Genomic DNA, 20,066 nt, shown 5'->3' on the forward strand with positions numbered 1-20,066 from the left:
GACTGAATAGAAACCAGAAGGGTTACATTTCAAATCTGTCTTTTTTCCAACTGCCCTAATTTGTTGTCCTTTTTGGGGTGTAATTGTGGTTTGTGAATCTGTCACCTAACTTGAAGCAATCCAAGTGTGTGTAAGGATTTATGTGCATGACTGTAATCTAGCCTATTGGGGGTTTCATTGCGCCTTCTAGAAAGATCCCATGCAAAAATCCCTCCAATCGTCTGTTGTGAAGTGTGACTATGCATGTTTAGATCATAAGGAGTGAAAGACGAGATCAATTGGAGTTAATTTGACTTGTACAGATATCCTAATGTAATAATAACATATGCCATTTAGCAGACACTCTTATCCAAAGCCATTTACAGTCAAGCTTGCATCAATGTTTACGTATGGGTGGTTCAGGGAATCGAACTCACTGTAATGGCGTTGCAAGAGCCGTACTCGACCAACTGAGCTGCAGAGAACAACACTTATCTTACTTACTAGTGCTTCTCTAATCGGTGGTACACCCCTTGCTTGTATGACCACCATGCACCTACAGAAAAGTAGCCTCATTATTGTCTTAATCAAAATGACGGATTGCCTCTTATCCGCTCGTCCCCTTATGCCATAGTTTGTACATCTCAATTGTCAGTAGAAACCACATTTGTTTAAGCAAGTCAGCCATATCAGCTATGTTTTTTTTAAAGGCAGTAAATGAGGCTGAATTAACTGTTTCGCTGCCAGAGAAGACTCCGCTGATAGCCAGGTGTAGCAGTGGTAAGATGTTGGCTTTATGTAGGCACCGTTTGTCACTGTTATAGTGCCTTAATGTATTGTTTAGTGTTGTGTAGTGGCTTTGCTGGCATGCATCTACAAACTATTTGGGGAGTTTGCCCCACCAAGATTTACATGCTAAAATCGTCACTGATTAGCTTGATCACAGAATCCCTAGTGCAAGATTTTTCTTTACTTTCATACACTCAGTATGTGGTAATGCAAGTTATTGAAGTAACGGAATTGAGACCTTGAATTTATTGATTACATGAATAATTGAGACATGTCTTTTGAGTGACTTTCAGTGTGTGTGTGTGTGTTTTACATCAATGCCGGTCTGGGGTCATTACCAGATAGTTATATCACAGGTGGGAAATCCCCTGGGCAGCTCCAAGCCACACACCTGTCTTCACCATAGGTCTGCAATCTGGCCATAGATCTCCATGCATAACCGTCCATACAGCACCACCTGGGGTTCGCAATGAAGTTGGAGGCTATTGTGAGACAATTTAATATTGGAATCAAATGCTATCACTTTGAAACCTACATTTGACTTGTTTTATAGGCATACATGAATATGTATCAGAGGATGGAACTCTGAAAATATAGTATCTTTACACTCTGTAAAAACTGAAACATTGAGTCAAGTCTAAGAACCTTACATTCATGGGTAAAGTAACTCCAGTACTTTTATTATGAAAATCCGAGACATGCTACACAGGAAGTTCCGCAGATCGAAGGACGACTGGTGGAGAATAGCTGTCACGACAGGCAAGTGGTGTTTATGTTGACGTTTTATGTTGTTATTTTAATTTATTTTGATATTTTCTGACATGTCGTTGATAGATTTGAGAATTGAAAAAAGTATTTGGTCAATCTGGCTATCTTTCTAACTATACAATCAATTAAAATACACCATTATAGACAAGTCAAACAAACAGCTTCGGTCCATGCTAGGTTTACATTACCGTTAGCTAGCTGTTTGTTTACGTTATGCGACAAACGTAGCAAGCTAACTTACTCACCAACATGTCTCAGTTGCCATTAGGATTTCTCGCTGTATGATAATCGCCATTGTAACCAAGTGGTGTTTGATACGACGTCTTATACAGCTAGATAACCAGCTACGCTAGCTGGCTTGGTACTGTTAATATTGTTGTGGATATAGCTAGCGTAGCTAACTTGCTATTTGCTACCATAGCTGTTATCAGAGATTTGTTGTCAGTTTAGTAAGTAACAAGAACATAGCTGGCTATATTGTTAGTCTTTAGCTAGCTACTTGACTCAAACAAAGTGTCAGCAAACGGTTTGACTAGTTAGCATACCGTTCAAACTCTGTTTTGCAGTCGAATGTCATTGTTTGAGGGCTTGAGGCTATGGACAGGGCCTATTAGCTTCAGCGAGCAAAGCAGTTCCAAAAGTAGCCACTGGTTTACAGTAGGTTTAGCTTCGTACTATAGCTATTTTTATATTTGTCAGATGAAAAATTCAAAAGAGAAGTTTTTATATTTTAGGAAGAGAAGAGGAAAGTTGCTAAGCAATGTTTTTCAAATGTATACAGCAGGAATGCCTAATTTGTCAATGAGACCAAAACATCCAGGCCTAACAACTGTTCTGCACTTGTTGATCTAGAATAGACTGTTCTTTCATATTTTCTGTTGCCTGTCAATGATTATGAATACTGTGCCATTGCACACTTTAGGCTCTAGCAAATCTGATTCAACTAATAAAGGATTTTGTTGACCAGTTTGGCTAAATCAGTTATACCAGTAGTGAAACAAAACTGTAGGGGTTATGGGAGGATTGCAAAATGTTGAGCTATTGTCTGTGACCTTGTTGAGTGGTTCTCAAACCTCTACTCGGGGACCCCTAGTTGTTCTATGTATTTGCTATATTCCAGAGCTAGCACACCTGATTCAACCTGTCAACGAAACATCAAGCCCTTGACTAGGTGATTCAGGTGAGCTGGTTCAGGGCTACAACAATATTGTGAAATGTCTGGTGGTCCCCGGGGAGAGGTTTGAGGACCAGTGATCTAGGCCTAGTTCCATATGTCTTGTCTCTCCCAGGTGGTAGTGAATGCGGTAGAGTCCCAGTCTAGGTATGGAGCAGTGTGCGTGTGTGGAGCGGGAGCTGGAGAAGGTGCTCCATAGGTTCGTCATGTACGGACACCAGTCAGAGGAACGTCTGGACGAACTACTACGCAGCGTCTGTGAGCTACGGGGACAGCTGGTTACATTCGGTACGGCAGAGCCAGCTCCACGCTCTAGTTTAGAAGTAGTGTCCACTCAAGTCATCAAGTCATTTGCAGGTGCATGGTACTAAATGGAAGAATGATAGATCCCTGCACACACTGTTACAGGCCCCATATTTGAGGAATTCGATGCAGGAGTACAACCTAAGCACTTCAACAATATGCAATTGAAGTTATTTAAACAATTTGGCCCTAGAGAAATGAAATATTGTTTTGCTTCGGTTGCGTGCCTTGACTCGCGAGGGTTCCGGCACAGAATTGATTCATAGGTTTCTTTATGTGCATTCAACAGGACTGCTTTTAGCCTTGTTTTATAACCTTTTAATGTTCTGATTTGTTTGAACCTGATTGCTGTCTCCTTCAGAGCAGAGACATCACTTGAGTATCGTTCTAATTCTAGACATTCTGTTACATAGCATTGTTAAAATGTTCCCATGTAATGGGGTCGATAACCATAGAAATTTTTAAGGGATAATCAACGAGGGTCTATGCATTCAAAAGCAGCTCAAACATAGAACATGTAAGAATGAACTATAGCCGTTGAATTCCACCGTGCAAATATACCGTGCGTTGTAGGGAAATAATGCACGCTCTAGAATGCCCTTCGTGCCAATCAGAAACGAGTATTCAACAATGGCATGGTGTAAGTCATTATATTTCTACGGCGCCAACATGGCTGCCATAGAGTTTTGTGTCATGTCAATCACAATGCAGAAACCTCAATGTACCAGCTCTCTAAATATATAGCTCTCCTTCAGGGGTACAAGATGCAGATCTTTCGGTGCTGTCGCAGACCATGGCCCAGTGTTGTAAGAACATTAAAGAAACAGTACAGCTGCTGGCCTCCAGACACAAGGACATCCACGGCAGTGTCTCCAAAGTCGGCAAAGCTATCGACAGGGTAACATTTTCCCAATAAATACTTTATAGAATCTTTACATTTTTAGAAAAGATGAATGATGACACAACTCCCTTGCGGTTTATAAAATGTACCTTAAGCACACAAGGGAGAAATTTCAGCAGATTCTGTGTGTTTTATTTCCGGTTATCCTTTGGTTGTTTCCTGGTTGTGTTTCTGTAGAACTTTGATGCAGAGGTGAGTGCAGTGGTAGCAGAGACCGTGTGGGACTCACCTGAGAGACAGAAGTACCTGAGTGAGACCATTGTGGAACACCTGTACAGACAAGGCATGCTGAGTGTGGCAGAGGACCTATGTCAGGTAAACAGCTGAGATGAAACAAAAGCCTGCACACCCTGTTGGTCCCCAGAACCAGAATTGAAGACATTTGGTGTATTTCATATGCATTAAAACTGCCTGGCTTCTCTGTTGTTTGTGTGTCTCACAGGAGTCTGGAGTAGTGATTGACATGAGCATGAAGCAGCCGTTCTTGGAACTCAACAGGATCCTGGAGGCCTTGAGGATGCAGGACCTCAGACCAGCACTAGAGTATGTCCTGTACCTCCTCTCTGTTATATACTGACCTCAGACCAGCACTAGAGTATGTCCTGTACCTCCTCTCTGTTATATACTGACCTCAGACCAGCACTAGAGTATGTCCTGTACCTCCTCTCTGTTATATACTGACCTCAGACCAGCACTAGAGTATGTCCTGTACCTCCTCTCTGTTATATACTGACCTCAGACCAGCACTAGAGTATGTCCTGTACCTCCTCTCTGTTATATACTGACCTCAGACCAGCACTAGAGTATGTACTGTATCTCCTCTCTGTTATATACTGACCTCAGACCAGCACTAGAGTATGTACTGTACCTCCTCTGTGTGCAGTTGAATGTGAATCAAACCCCTCTTTGATCATTTTCAGCCATTCAGTAACTGATTAACTTTAGAGTAGTGAACACAATTGAGATCTGAAATGCCAGGGTTGAAGGTCAATTAGAATTTCAGTTGACTTCCTGAATTGATTGAATTGGGGTCTATTCACTAGGAACCAAACAGAACCAAACAGAAGGAAACGGGGAGGGACCTACCTGAATTTGTCCAATAGAAATGATTGTTTTCAATTTACAACTGTTTGCTACGGTGTGCACTAATGATTACAATCCAGGTGGGCAGTAACAAACCGGCAGCGCCTTCTGGACCTGAACAGTACCCTGGAGTTCAAGCTGCACCGCCTCTACTTCATCAGCCTGTTAAACGGAGGCATCACCAACCAGCTGGAGGCGCTACAGTACGCCAGGCACTTCCAGCCCTTCGCCTCACAGCACCAGAGAGGTAGGAACACAGACAGCCTGGGCCCTGTTCAGGTCAGAAGGGTGGGACAGATAGAAATTTAGGCAGCAGATATATGATGGTCTGAACGTAGGCACTAACAGTCCTTCACCTCATAGCACCAGAGGTAGGGACAGACATACCCTGGCTGGGGCCTCCTTGTGGTCCTCCCTCCTTCATGACCACTGTCTCCTCTCCCCCAGACACCCTGAATAACACTGTCTCCTCTCCCCCAGACACCCTGAATAACACGGTCTCCTCTCCCCCAGACACCCTGAATAACACGGTCTCCTCTCCCCCAGACACCCTGAATAACACGGTCTCCTCTCCCCCAGACACCCTGAATAACACGGTCTCCTCTCCCCCAGACACCCTGAATAACACGGTCTCCTCTCCCCCAGACACCCTGAATAACACGGTCTCCTCTCCCCCAGACACCCTGAATAACACGGTCTCCTCTCCCCCAGACACCCTGAATAACACGGTCTCCTCTCCCCCAGACACCCTGAATAACACGGTCTCCTCTCCCCCAGACACCCTGAATAACACGGTCTCCTCTCCCCCAGACACCCTGAATAACACGGTCTCCTCTCCCCCAGACACCCTGAATAACACGGTCTCCTCTCCCCCAGACACCCTGAATAACACGGTCTCCTCTCCCCCAGACACCCTGAATAACACGGTCTCCTCTCCCCCAGACACCCTGAATAACACGGTCTCCTCTCCCCCAGACACCCTGAATAACACGGTCTCCTCTCCCCCAGACACCCTGAATAACACGGTCTCCTCTCCCCCAGACACCCTGAATAACACGGTCTCCTCTCCCCCAGACACCCTGAATAACACGGTCTCCTCTCCCCCAGACACCCTGAATAACACGGTCTCCTCTCCCCCAGACACCCTGAATAACACGGTCTCCTCTCCCCCAGACACCCTGAATAACACGGTCTCCTCTCCCCCAGACACCCTGAATAACACGGTCTCCTCTCCCCCAGACACCCTGAATAACACGGTCTCCTCTCCCCCAGACATCCAGATCCTCATGGGTAGTCTGGTGTACCTGCGGCACGGCATAGAGAACTCTCCCTACCGCTCTCTGCTAGAGACCAACCAATGGGCTGACATCTGTAACAGCTTCACCAGGGACGCCTGCGCTCTGCTGGGGCTATCTGTAGAGTCACCTCTCAGTGTCAGGTTAGACACACACACACACACACAGCAGTATAACGCTGATGGTAAGATTCCTTGTCATTGTTTTTCACTGCAGTATGTACAGTTGAAGTCGGAAGTTTACATACATTTAGGTTGGAGTCATTAAAACTTGTTTTTCAACCACTTCACAAATGTCTTGTTAACAAACTATAGTTTTGGCAGGTCGGTTAGGACATCTACTTTGTGCATGTCACAAGTCATTTTTCCAACAATTGTTTACAGACAGATTATTTCACTGTATCACAATTTGAGTGGGTCAGAAGTTTACATACACTAAGATGACTGTGCCTTTAATCAGCGTGGAAAATTCCAGGAAATTATGTCATGGCTTTAGAAGCTTTTGATTAACTGAAAGATGTCAATTAACCTATTGGAGGTGTACCTGTGGATGTATTTTAAGTCCTACCTTCAAACTCAGTGCCTCAGTGCTTGACATCATCGGAAAATCAAAAGAAATCAGCCAAGACCTCAGAAAAAAACCTCCATAAGTCTGGTTCATCCTTGGCAACAATTTCCAAATGCCTGAAGGTACCACGTTCATCTGTACAAACAATAGTATGCAAGTATAAACACCATGGGACCACGCAGCTGTCATACCGCTCAGGAAGGAGACGCGTTCTGTCTCCTAGAGATGAACGTACTTTGGTGCGAAAAGTACAAATCAATCCCAGAACAACAGCAAAGGACCTTGTGAAGATGCTGGAGGAAACCGGTACAAAAGTATCTATATCCACAGTAAAACAAGTCCTATATCGACATAACCTGAAAGGCAACTCAGCAAGGAAGAAGCCACTGCTCCAAAACCGCCATAAAAAAGCCAGATTACAGTTCGCAACTGCACATGGGGACAAAGATTGTACTTTTTGGAGATATGTCCTCTGGTCTGATGAAACAAAAATAGAACTGTTTGGCCATAATGACCATCGTTATGGTTGGAGGAAAAAGGGGGAGGCTTGCAAGCCAAAGAACACCATCCCAACCATGAAGCACGGGGGTTGCAGCATCATGTTGTGGGGGTGTTTTGCTGCAGGAGGGACTGTGCTCTTCACAAAATAGATGTCATCATGAGGTAGGAAAATTAGGTGGATATATTGAAGCCACATCTCAAGACATCAGTCAGGAAGTTATAGCTTGGTCGCAAATGGGTCTTCTAAATGGACAATGACCACAAGCATGTTTCCAAAGTTGTGGCAAAATGGCTTAAGGACAACAAAGTCAAGGTATTGGAGTGGCCATCACAAAACCCTGACCTCAATTCTATAGAAAACCTATGGGCAGAACTGAAAAAGCATGTTCGAGTAAGGAGGCCTACAAACCTGACCCAGTTACACCAGCTCTGTCAGGAGGAATGTGCCAAAATTCACCCAACTTATTGTGGGAAGCTTGTGGAAGGCTACCAGAAACAGTTTGACCCAAGTTAAACAATTTAAAGGCAATGCTACCAAATACTAATTGAGTGTATGTAAACTTCTGACCCACTGGGAATGTGATGAAATAAATAAAAGCTGAAATAAATCATTCTCTCTTTAATTACTCTGACATTTCACATTCTTAAAACAAAGTGGTGATCCTAACTGACCTAAGACAGGGAATTTTTACTAGGATTAAATGTCAGGAATTGTGAAAAACTGAGTTTAAATGTATTTGGCTAAGCTGTATGTAAACCTCTGACTTCAACGATATCTGTGATTTCCATGTGTGTCTCTCTGTGTTGAATGTCAGTTTTGCGTCAGGCTGCATGGCTCTGCCCGTCCTGATGAACATCAAACAGGTGATTGAACAGAGACAGTGTAGTGGAGTCTGGACACACAAGGACGAGCTGCCTGTAAGTCTCCCTCTCTAAGCTCTCTGCTTTTCTCTCATGACTTTCTCTGGGTGACTTTCTCTGGGTGGTGAATCCTCAGAGTATTTATTAGCATTTAAAAGCAAGAATTATAATTCATAACTATTTTTAACTATTCATGAAATAGAAAATATATCAAAAATAACATGTATAATATTACTCTGCTCAAAAAAATTAAGGGAACACTTATACAACACAATCTAACTCCAAGTCAATCACACTTCTGTGAAATCAAACTGTCCACTTAGGAAGCAACACTGATCGACAATACATTTCACATGCTGTTGTGCAAATGGAATAGACAACAGGTGGAAATTATAGGCAATTAGCAAGATTCCCCCAATAAAGGACTGGTTCTGCAGGTGGGGACCACAGACCACTTCCAGTTCCTATGCTTCCTGGCTGATGTTTTGGTCACTTTTGAATGCTGGCGGTGCTTTCACTCTAGTGGTAGCATGAGACGGAGTCTACAACCCACACAAGTGGCCCAGGTAGTGCAGCTCATCCAGGATAGCACATCAATGCGAGCTGTGGCAAGAAGGTTTGCTGTGTCTGTCAGCGTAGTGTCCAGAGCATGGAGGCGCTACCAGGAGACAGGCCAGTACATCAGGAGATGTGGAGGAGGCCGTAGGAGGGCAACAACCCAGCAGCAGCAGGACCGCTACCTCCGCCTTTGTGCAAAGAGGAGCAGGAGGAGCACTGCAAGAGCCCTGCAAAATGACCTCCAGCAGGCCACAAATGTGCATGTGTCTGCTCAAACGGTCAGAAACGGACTCCATGAGGGTGGTATGAGGGCCCGACGTCCACAGGTGGGGGTCGTGCTTACAGCCCAACCCCGTTCAGGACGTTTGGCATTTGCCAGAGAACACCAAGATTGGCAAATTCGCCACTGGCGCCCTGTGCTCTTCACAGATGAAAGCAGGTTCACACTGAGCACATGTGACAGACGTGACAGTCTGGAGACGCCGTGGAGAACGTTCTGCTGCCTGCAACATCCTCCAGCATGACCGGTTTGGCGGTGGGTCAGTCATGGTGTGGGGTGGCATTTCCATGTGCTCTCCAGAGGTAGCCTGACTGCCATTAGGTACCAAGATGAGATCCTCAGACCTCTTGTGAGACCATATGCTGGTGCGATTGGCCCTGGGTTCCTCCTAATGCAAGACAATGCTAGACCTCATGTGGCTGGAGTGTGTCAGCAGTCCCTGCAAGAGGAAGGCATTGATGCTATGGACTGGCCCGTCCATTCCCCAGACCTGAATCCAATTGAGCACATCTGGGACATCATGTCTCGCTCCATCCACCAACGCCACGTTGCTCCGCAGACTGTCCAGGAGTTGGCGGATGCTTTAGTCCAGGTCTGGGAGGAGATCCCTCAGGAGACCATCCGCCACCTCATCAGGAGCATGCCCAGGCGTTGTAGGGAGGTCATACAGGCACGTGAAGGCCACACACACATACTGAGCCTCATTTTGATCAGCCTGTAGTGTGGTTTTCCACTTAAATTTTGAGTGTGACTCCAAATCCAGACCTCCATGGGTTGATAAATTTGATTTCCATTGATCATTTTTGTGTGATTTTGTTGTCAGCACATTCAACTATGTAAAGAAAAAAGTATTTAATAAGAATATTTCATTCATTCAGATCTAGGATGTGATATTTTAGTGTTCCCTTTATTTTTTTGAGCAGTGTATAACCATTTCTAATGGATTATTAATGAAGGTTGTCATAGAAGGGTAACGGAGCGTTCCTGTCTCCCCTCCCTCCAGATTGAGATAGATCTGGGGAAGAAGTGCTGGTACCACTCTGTGTTCGCCTGTCCCATCCTCCGACAGCAGACGTCAGAGAGCAACCCTCCCATGAAGCTCATCTGTGGACACGTCATCTCCAGAGACGCCCTCAACAAACTCACCAACGCTGGAAAGTGAGTCTGATCCAGGTTGACAGACAGACAGGCAGACAAACAGGCACTCAACCATTGACAGTCAGACCTGTGGAACTCTGTGGTTAAACTCTCCTGCCGGTCTGTATATGTCTAACTCTGTCCTCCATCTCCTCAGACTGAAATGTCCCTACTGTCCCATGGAGCAGAACCCGTCAGATGCCAAGCAGATCTTCTTTTGATCCCCCATCCTGTTTCCTGAAACCCCCTGGAAACCCCCAGGCAAAGTGGAGCTCCTTTGAGCTACAGTAGCGACCTGCTACCCCAGGACCCCTGTAAATCCCCCATCCTACCTCCTGAGAGAGGGATCTCAAAAGGATCATTCATTCATTGACACTCATTTGCAGCTGCCCGCAGAACTTATAGGCTAATAGGCTAATTCTTGTTAAGGATGTGATGATGCGTTATCATGGGGTATCAAGTTGAGTTGTAGAGTTTTTGGACGACTGCTCTGTTCCTTGTTTCTTTCCTCTATATATCCATCTGTAGGCTTTCCTCAGAACACAGAATCCTCTATATCCATCTGTAGGCTTTCCTCAGAACACAGAATCCTCTATATATCCATCTGTAGGCTTTCCTCAGAACACAGAATCCTCTATATATCCATCTGTAGGCTTTCCTCTAGAACACAGAATCCTCTATATATCCATCTGTAGGCTTTCCTCAGAACACAGAATCCTCTATATATCCATCTGTAGGCTTTCCTCAGAACACAGAATCCTCTATATATCCATCTGTAGGCTTTCCTCAGAACACAGAATGGTCGGTTGAATGGATGTTAGGTGATGTGACATTATGGTTTTTAGGAAGTTGTCTGATTTCAGGAGAGTATTTAAACTTCTATATTACAGAGGTAAAGCTAAGTGGCCTCTGAGAAAGTATATTCACATATATATTGTATTGAGAGGTTGTGATTGGCTGATAGGTTGAGGTGACCGTGGTTACAGTTTGTGAATGGAACACTGATTGTAAAAAAAGTAAAATCTTGCCTATTGGCTATGATGTAATAAAGGCCCTGATTGGTTGAAAGTCACTATGGGTTACAGTACATGTATGTGTGATGATCAGCAGTTGTGATCATGGAGAGGTCGAGGGTCAAATGGCTGATTGATTTTGCAACTGCCTCCAATAACAATAATTTTCCTGTTTCTCGTTCTGTGTAGGCCGACGTATTTAACAAAAACAAATGATACTACTGTGAAGTCTGCTTTAGTTTTTATTTATCATCGCTAGAATCAAGTCTCCTGTAAAATAGTGAAACCTTATGTAACTTTATACCTTTTTATGAAATATCATTCTGACACAAAATAGCAACATCAGTATTGGATCCATGATCAAATCCTTCTCCTTGGACCAAATGGATAGCTCCCAGTCCATGACATGGTGATGTCATACCAGTCCATGAAATGGTGATGTCATACCAGCCCATGAAATGGTGATGTCATACCAGCCCATGAAATGGTGATGTCATACCAGCCCATGAAATGGTGATGTCAGCAAGGTCTGCACCAGCATATCTTTAACAGCTGACACATGGTAGCAGTCAGCCATTATATCAACTCTGCACTGATCTCCAGTCAGAATGAATGATGGTAACAGGTCTTTATTTGTGCGTACACGTTTATTTTGTGTTTAGTTGATTTGACATTTTATTTCCTGCTTTTGGTTGACAATCATTCACCTCCTTTCCCAGAATACATTATGATCTGTTATGGCTTCTTCTTTGGGTTCTTTTTCTTTTCCAGCAGTCAGAGTTCTTGAGTTCTTGTCTGATAGGTTTGCCTTTTACCTGCTTCTTTAAGGTTCATTGTACATATTTATTCTCTAACATGTTTCATATTATACTTGCATCTTGAAATGGAATAAAAACTTTATACTCCAACTCTGTTTTTATGTTTGTGAAATGTTTCAGAGTTTGGTTGTTTTTCTGTTTGGTTAGCTGCAGAAAGATGTACCGGGTAGTTATTTTTTGGTGACAGCCAATACAAGCTACTATTATTGACTCACATGCTCTACCTGCAGATGCCACCAGATGGCGGCCTTACCATACCAGATGACTCCATACTAAACAACATGCCTCAGCCTGAGATTTTAGTTGCAGAAACATCTCCACCTGGGTTAGCTGTATTCACTTCACGCAAACAACTATCCTCCTGTTGACTTTAACTAGTGTGTGGTATAGTTGTAAGTAATACTGTAAGCTGCCTAACATTGAATGCTTGAAATCCGAGTAGTGTGGGTTGCATGTGTAGAGTCCCTCCTACATACAGAGCAGCAACACAGAATCATGAGTTAATATCGTTCATCAACCCACACTCAGAAGACAATCGCCCTCTCACAGTCACCTATGTGAGTTGTGGAGTTATATTAAGCCCTGGTTTATATAATGTTAGATGGAGGTTGGTGAGTCAGAGGGAGAGATGGTGTTTGGCTTGACCCCCCCCCCCCCCCCCCCCCCCCGGGAACATACACGTCAAGTCTAAAACAGGGCTGTTTGCTAACTGCTCAAACCATGAACCTGGCAACTACACAAGTCAAATATGCTTGAGAGTGGGTGGTAGGAGGGGTCAATAATGGCTGGGATGGAGTGAATGGAAACCAGGTGTTTAATGAGTTGGATGCCATTCCATATATTCCGTTCATGCCATTACTACGAGTCCGTCCTCCCCAATTAAAGTTGCACCAACCTCCTGTGGTACATACACAGATATTTTTCCATCAGGGTTCTAAAAGAACACTGGGTGTTTGTGTGTCCAGCACTCAACTTCACAAAACCACACAGGGCAGCCACTCCCCTTCTCTCCAGCTTACCTTGGCTGGCTCCCATGGAAAGACCTGTTCCTTACAAAGATCCTCCTCTGTTCAGATCTAGGCTGACCTCTGCCCTCTAATGTCCAAACTCAGGGAGGAGGTATGTAAGGGCCAGGTTTGTACAGGGGAGTGACAGGGTGTGTGGTGATAAGGATCCAAGGCCGAGACATTCTAAAGGGGACTTTCCTAGCAGATTCCTCCAATCTGTAGTTCAGAGGGGCCACAAAAACTAATCTCTCAGTTAATAGTCTCCTTCACTACAGATATTGGGAGAATCTCAGTTGCATACTCGTGTCCTCTCCACCTTCTCAAAACTTTGAGAAGAAGGCGAACAGTAGGCAATTGAGAGATTCTCCCATTGTCCAGTCCTGCACACAACAAATAGGTATTTCAAGTCCCAGGAGGATGGGGGAAAGGTAACCGAGTCGGAGATGAATGTAGACAGGTAATAAGAGGGTGTAAAAATGACAGTGTTGACATAACCCAGGATGAGTACTAACAACAAGGGGACTTTTTGGCTTGTAAAATTATGCAGTAATTGCAGTGTAAATTCAACTCAATTCAGTGGAATAAAAAAAATATTATTATACGTGTGTGAATTGTAACATCATTTTGAGTCAAATTGACTCTGAAAATGTGACACTACTTGTAGAGTAACTTTAACACTATGTAGAATGGGACCAAATGTTATCTGAAACAGTGTTGAATTCAACTCTATAGGAGTTAAATGAACACTGTTATTTTGACTGTGTAGTACAAGACTCTAGGGTTTATGTATGTTACCCAGGTTCAGTGTAGTATAGCATAGTACATTATAGTATAGTGTAGTATACCCTACCAGTGAATTACTACAAGGTGTAGATACAGGTTGTGATTTTGTTTTTATTACTTAGGCAACTGCTAACTTAAAAGAAATAGCCCTCAAAGAAACTCTCCCACCACTTGATAAATGTTTATTATAGAAATTCAGAACCAACACATATATATATATATTTAACTCCAGTGGTTTAACACAAGTCACAGTACAGTATTTATTCTTCCCTAAACAAAACGTTGCTGTCGGATGAAAAACTATTTTTGCCATATATATATATCTATCTATGTTCACATGTATTGAAAGCAGTAACTCCCGTCAATGAACTCTGAATATTTAATGAATCTAGGACCAATAAAATGTATTGAAAATAACTTGAGAGAAGTTATGTAATTGTATGTTTGTTAATGGGAAAATATGGCACTTTTCTTCCATTTCCTGAGAAGTATCCGTTTTAGGAGATGAGTTTTTCTCTCCGACAGCAACAATAGATGATCAGTAATTAGTCCAATGGGATTCAGAATAACGGCCAGCGCTGTAATATCAGGCTATTCAGGCTATTTCCTCAAAGAGTACATGCTTCTGCAGCATTAGTATATCTAGCTAACAACTATATACAGATCACAATATAGTGATTTGGGGACAGAAAATAGAATCACATGACAATAAATATAAATTCCATTAAATGTCCTGAATACAGTATTGTTACAGTATCACAGGTTTCTTAAAGGGTCATTTTCCAACAACAAAAACAAGACTAAAATTCCCCTTGTTGTTAATGGCAGAGCAACAGCATCCATGTGTTGGCCTCTGATGGTCTAGTGATGTTATGTTTCTCCTCTGAGCCCAGCTCCCTGGACGCTCCTTGAATGAAGAGAACTTTTAATGTCATTTACATTCGGCCTAATCTACACACTACAGACTTATTATCCAGTGACAATGACCGTACCTCACCTCACTGGGACAAAACCCAAATCCCTTTAGATCCTTTGGACAAGGTTCTAGGTTGCATCTGAAACGGCTCCCTATTTCCTATGTAGTGCACTACTTTTGACAAGAGCCCCATTGGTCAAAAGAAGTGCACTATACAGGGTATAGGGTGCCATTTGGGACGCATACCTACCCTTACTTTCCCCCAGTCAGTGTTTGAACTTCAAGCCCACAGAGGGGCTGTGAGGATCAGAACTATCAAACACACCACTGGTTTGATTATATACACACAGAACAAAATTTGAATAAGTAACATTTACAAATAGGTTTATTATTATTATTATTATTATTATCCTTTGTACATACAAGCAGCCCTCTAAAGTGAGGTTTGGTCAGTGTCGTGCTTGAAGGATTGTAAAGTGTTCTCGACTCTAATACGCTGTCATTGATTGGTGGACTGAAACAGGAAGTTGTAATTTATTGGTCGATTGAAACAGGAAGTAGGAAGTGGAACTTCCAAAAAACAGTACCAGAGAGGGTATCATTGTATTGCTGATTATATATGCACACTATTCAGTCTAGTTCACACAGGTATAGGAGTGCAGTGTTGTTTTGGAATTGGAACTGGGCCCTCCACAAGGAAATAAAGATAAGGGGTGAGGATTTGGTTTGGAATGGGGCCCTCCTGTCCTTTAAAGTCTGTAAGAAGCCTGAGTATTCAACAAGGAGATAGGAAGAGGGGTTGAGTGTTTGGTTTGGAATGGGCCCCCCATCTAGTGTCCACTCAGTCAAATCTCAGACGACTCTATCCTCTCTATCCAGGGAAGACCAGGAGGATTATAGCTGTCTTCCTCTCCTCTTTCTCTCTCTCCTCCTCCTCTTCCTCTCCTCACCTCCTGCACTTCCCTCTCCAGTGACTCGTTACTGTAGTCTCCCATCTCTCGCCCTCCTCCTTCTCCTCCCCTCACATCTTGCAGTTCCCTCTCCAGTGTTCCTCCTCCTCCTCTTCCTCTGAGCAGGTATAGTTCTCTCTCCAGTGTTCCTCCTCCTCCTCTTCCTCTGAGCAGGTATAGTTCTCTCTCCAGTGTTCCTCCGACTCCTTCTCCTCTGAGCAGGTATAGTTCTCTCTCCAGTAGTTGGTTGTGGTGGTACATGTCCAGGTAGCTGGCCTGCAGCTCTCTCTGGTAGCAGATGACTTTCTCCTTCTCTGTCTGCCACGTCTGTCTCTCCTGCTCGAAGGCCGTAGCCTGGGCCTCGCTCTGACAACGCTCTAACAACAGCTCTGCTCGCAGACGCTCCTCTGTAGGACCTGCAGTTAAAGAGAGAAAGGGAAGGAGAGAGAGGAGGAAGATAAAGAGAGGGAGAGAGAGGAGGAAGATAAAAGAGGGAGGGAGAGAGAGGGAAAGAGGAGGAAGAGAAAGAGAGGGAGGGAGAGAGGGAAGATAAAGAGAGGGAGGGAGAGAGAGGGAAAGAGGAGGAAGAGAAAGAGGGAGGGAGAGGGAAGATAAAGAGAGGGAGGGAGAGAGAGGGAAAGAGGAGGAAGAGAAAGAGGGAGGGAGAGGGAAGATAAAGAGAGGGAGAGAGAGAGGGAAGAGAAAGAGAGGGAGGGAGAGAGAGAGGGGAAGAGGAGGAAGAGAAAGAGAGGGGAGCAGAGAGAGAGCGAGAGATAAAGACAATTTTATGATCACCAATTAGCTTATTGGTCAACACAGTAACATTAGTCAACATGACAATCAAACATAATGTAACATAACATATCAAACATAATATAACATTACAATGAAACATAACATAACAAACATAACATAACAAACATAACATATCAAACATAACATATCAAACATAATATAACATTACAATGAAACATAACATAACAAACATAACATAACAAACATAACATAACAAACATAATATAACATATCAAACATAACATAACAAACATAACATAACATATCAAACATAACATAACAAACATAACATAACATAACAAACATAACATATCAAACATAACATAACAAACATAACATAACATAACATATCAAACATAACATTACAATGAAACATAACATATCAAACATAACATAACAAACATAACATATCAAACATAACATATCAAACATAACATAACAAACATAACATAACAAACATAACATAACAAACATAACATAACATATCAAACATAACATAACAAACATAACATATCAAACATAACATATCAAACATAACATAACAAACATAACATAACAAACATAACATAACAAACATAACATAACATATCAAACATAACATATCAAACATAACATACAAACATAACAAACATAACATAACATAACATAACATACAAACATAACATATCAAACATAACATATCAAACATAACATATCAAACATAACATATCAAACATAACATAACAAACATAACATATCAAACATAACATAACATATCAAACATAACATATCAAACATAACATAACAACATAACATAACAAACATAACATAACAAACATAACATAACAAACATAACATAACAAACATAACATATCAAACATAACATAACAAACATAACATAACAAACATAACATAACAAACATAACATAACAAACATAACATAACAAACATAACAATAAATTATCTTTAACAGACAATTTTTATCAAAAGTACTACATTTTAGGTATATGTGGCCCCAGGAATCAAACCCACAACCCTGGTGCAAGCGCCATGCACGACCAACTGAGCTACAGAGGACCATATCTATACCTGACGCCCCTCCTGATCCTCGAGACTCTAGTGTTCTACTCTCCTCTGCTCCACCTTTCTCCAGTCGTCGTGGTTGCGCCCCCTGTAGGGCTGTCTGCAGCGTGTCTATCTGTCCATCACGGCTCTGCAGCTCTCCTCTGGTCTCTCTCAGCTGGGTCTTCAGCTGGAACAGCTCTGACAGCTTGCTGGTCACCTCCGCCTGGGAATCACGCAGCTGTTGCTTCAACAACGAGATCTCACCCGACTTCTGACACACCTGAAAGGTAAGGAGGGAGGGGTGGTGAAAGAGGATGTTAAATAAACCCTGCTCTTCACCAGCATCCCTCAGTCAAATCCTCCTCTCAATTCAATTCAATTCAAGGAGCTTTATTGGCATGGGAAACATGTGTTAACATTGCCAAAGCAAGTGAGGTAGATAATATACAAAAGTGAAATAAACAATAAAAATTAACCTATGCCTGTCCTCCGTCCTCTTAGTTCACGGACCCATCTCTATGTTTTACCTTCACTTACCTACAACTCTCCATCCTTCTACCCCCTCACCTTCCCCACTCCATATTTCTACCCCCTCACCTTCCCCACTCCATCCCCCCACCCCCTCACCTTCCCCACTCCATTCCCCCACCCCCTCACCTTCCCCACTCCATTCCCCCACCCCCTCACCTTCCCCACTCCATCCCCCCACCCCCTCACCTTCCCCACTCCATTCCCCCACCCCCTCACCTTCCCCACTCCATTCCCCCCACCCCCTCACCTTCCCCACTCCATCCCCCCACCCCCTCACCTTCTCCACTTCATCCCCCACCCCCACACCTTCCCCACTCCATCCCCCACCCCCTCACCTGCCACTGAGTCTCCTCCAGAGTAGGGCTGGTTCCCTTCAGACTGCCCTGACCCTCTCTCTGTCTCCCCCCTTCCAGAGCTTCCAGTTCGTCCTGCAGTCTGTTCTTCTCCTGCTGGGCCTTGTGCAGCTGCAGCTGCAGTGCATGCTGGGAATGCTGAGCATGCTGGGAAACCTGACGCAGCTTGGCGGCGTACAGATGCTTCAACTCCTCCAACTCCTTCTCCCACAGATGCTGTTTACCTTCAAACACCTACAGGGAGGGAGGGAAGGGGAGAAGGGGGAGGGTGAGAGATAAAGGGGGGGAGAGAGATAGAGTGAGGGTGAGATAGAGGGGGAGGGTGAGATAGAGAGGGTGGGTGAGAGATAGAGGGGGAGGGTGAGATAGAGTGAGGGTGAGATAGAGGGGGGGGAGAGAAAAAAAGAAAGACAGTTATTGACGCACAACCACATGCCCGCCCACACGCACAACCACATGCCCGCCCACACGCACAACCACATGCCCACCCACACGCACAACCACATGCCCGCCCACACGCACAACCACATGCCCGCCCACACGCACAACCACATGCCCGCCCACACGCACAACCACATGCCCGCCCACACGCACAACCACATGCCCGCCCACACGCACAACCACATGCCCGCCCACACGCACAACCACATGCCCGCCCACACGCACAACCACATGCCCGCCCACACGCACACGCGCATGCACACACACGCATATATGCAAACAAACGCGCACACACACACACACACACACACACACACACACACACACACACACACACACACACACACACACAAGCTGGTCTACTCATAACCTGTGCAATGGCTCCTTCACTCTCATCCAGGTTCCTCCTCATCTGTTTCAGCTCGTGTTCCTTCTCCACCAGCCTCTCCTCCAGATCACGCACCTGGACAGTCAACCAACCAATCAGTCATTCAACTAATGAAATCAACCAACTGATCCATCCATCCATCCAACACTCACCACCTCCTCTACGGAGAACGACAGTTCGTAAGGGGGCGGAGCCTCCCCTCCGTATGGCGCCAGGCGGCTGAGCGTTGCCATGCTACGACACGACATGGCCATCTCCGTCATAGCAACCCCCGACGACCCCGCAACCTTTGATGCTCGGTCCAGAGAGCCAATGGTGTTGATGTGGCTCATGGAGGCACTGAGGGTGGTAACATACATCTTCATCATCATCATTACCATTATCATCGTCATATCTATCCACTGTTTCATCATCACTGATCTACAGAGAAACACACAGACAGAGAGAGAGACACAGAGAGACACAGCGAGAGAGACACAGAGAGAGACACACAGGCACAGAGAGAGACACACAGGCACAGAGAGAGACACACAGACACAGAGAGAGACACAGAGACACAGGCACAGAGAGAGACACACAGACACAGAGACACACAGACACAGAGAGAGACACACAGACACAGAGAGAAACACACAGACACAGAGAGAAACACACAGACACAGAGAGAGACACACAGACACAGAGAGAGACACACAGACACAGAGAGAGACACACAGACACAGAGAGAGACACACAGACACAGAGAGAAACACACAGACACAGAGAGAGACACACAGACACAGAGAGAGACACACAGACACAGAGAGAGACACACAGAGAGACACACAGACA

General features: G+C 44.3%; 2 protein-coding genes across 5 annotated transcripts in view; one reads left to right on the top strand and one right to left on the bottom strand.

Moving 5' to 3' along the window:
• Positions 1-1,426: 1,426 nt before the first annotated feature.
• Positions 1,427-11,909, top strand: LOC109910200 (E3 ubiquitin-protein transferase RMND5B-like). 2 transcript variants are annotated; one of them, XM_031797599.1, is made up of 10 exons: positions 1,427-1,527; positions 2,826-2,998; positions 3,769-3,911; positions 4,092-4,229; positions 4,357-4,457; positions 5,078-5,244; positions 6,270-6,435; positions 8,176-8,278; positions 10,063-10,217; positions 10,354-11,909. In XM_031797599.1, the coding sequence occupies exons 2-10, from the start codon at positions 2,860-2,862 to the stop codon at positions 10,415-10,417; spliced, it is 1,176 nt and encodes a 391-aa protein (XP_031653459.1). In that variant the 5' UTR covers positions 1,427-1,527; positions 2,826-2,859; the 3' UTR covers positions 10,418-11,909. The 2 variants fall into 2 exon arrangements, with proteins under 2 accessions (XP_031653459.1, XP_031653460.1); XM_031797600.1 differs by having other exon boundaries at positions 1,486-2,716.
• Positions 11,910-13,982: 2,073 nt separating this feature from the next.
• LOC109910201 (NEDD4-binding protein 3-A) overlaps positions 13,983-20,066 on the bottom strand; it is a 57,255-nt gene continuing 51,171 nt past the window's right edge. For all 3 annotated transcript variants that reach the window (XM_031797630.1, XM_031797632.1, XM_031797631.1), the window contains exons 6-10: positions 19,388-19,574; positions 19,218-19,310; positions 18,389-18,640; positions 17,547-17,802; positions 13,983-16,099 (exon numbers count right to left, since the gene is read on the bottom strand). In XM_031797630.1, the coding sequence (XP_031653490.1) occupies positions 15,579-16,099; positions 17,547-17,802; positions 18,389-18,640; positions 19,218-19,310; positions 19,388-19,574 (1,309 nt within the window). In that variant the 3' untranslated portion in view covers positions 13,983-15,578. The remainder of the gene's footprint in view (positions 16,100-17,546; positions 17,803-18,388; positions 18,641-19,217; positions 19,311-19,387; positions 19,575-20,066) is intronic.

This window comes from Oncorhynchus kisutch, linkage group LG19, assembly GCF_002021735.2.
Source record: "Oncorhynchus kisutch isolate 150728-3 linkage group LG19, Okis_V2, whole genome shotgun sequence".
NCBI classification, from domain to species: domain Eukaryota; kingdom Metazoa; phylum Chordata; class Actinopteri; order Salmoniformes; family Salmonidae; genus Oncorhynchus; species Oncorhynchus kisutch.

Excerpts from the sequence above, each read along its gene's own strand:
- LOC109910200 (XM_031797599.1), top strand. The coding sequence starts at position 2,860 with ATGGAGCAGTGTGCGTGTGTGGAGCGGGAGCTGGAGAAGGTGCTCCAT. Across the intron at positions 2,999-3,768 it reads GGGACAGCTGGTTACATTCG|GGGTACAAGATGCAGATCTT; the intron begins GTACGGCAGAGC and ends GCTCTCCTTCAG. Across the intron at positions 6,436-8,175 it reads GAGTCACCTCTCAGTGTCAG|TTTTGCGTCAGGCTGCATGG; the intron begins GTTAGACACACA and ends GTTGAATGTCAG.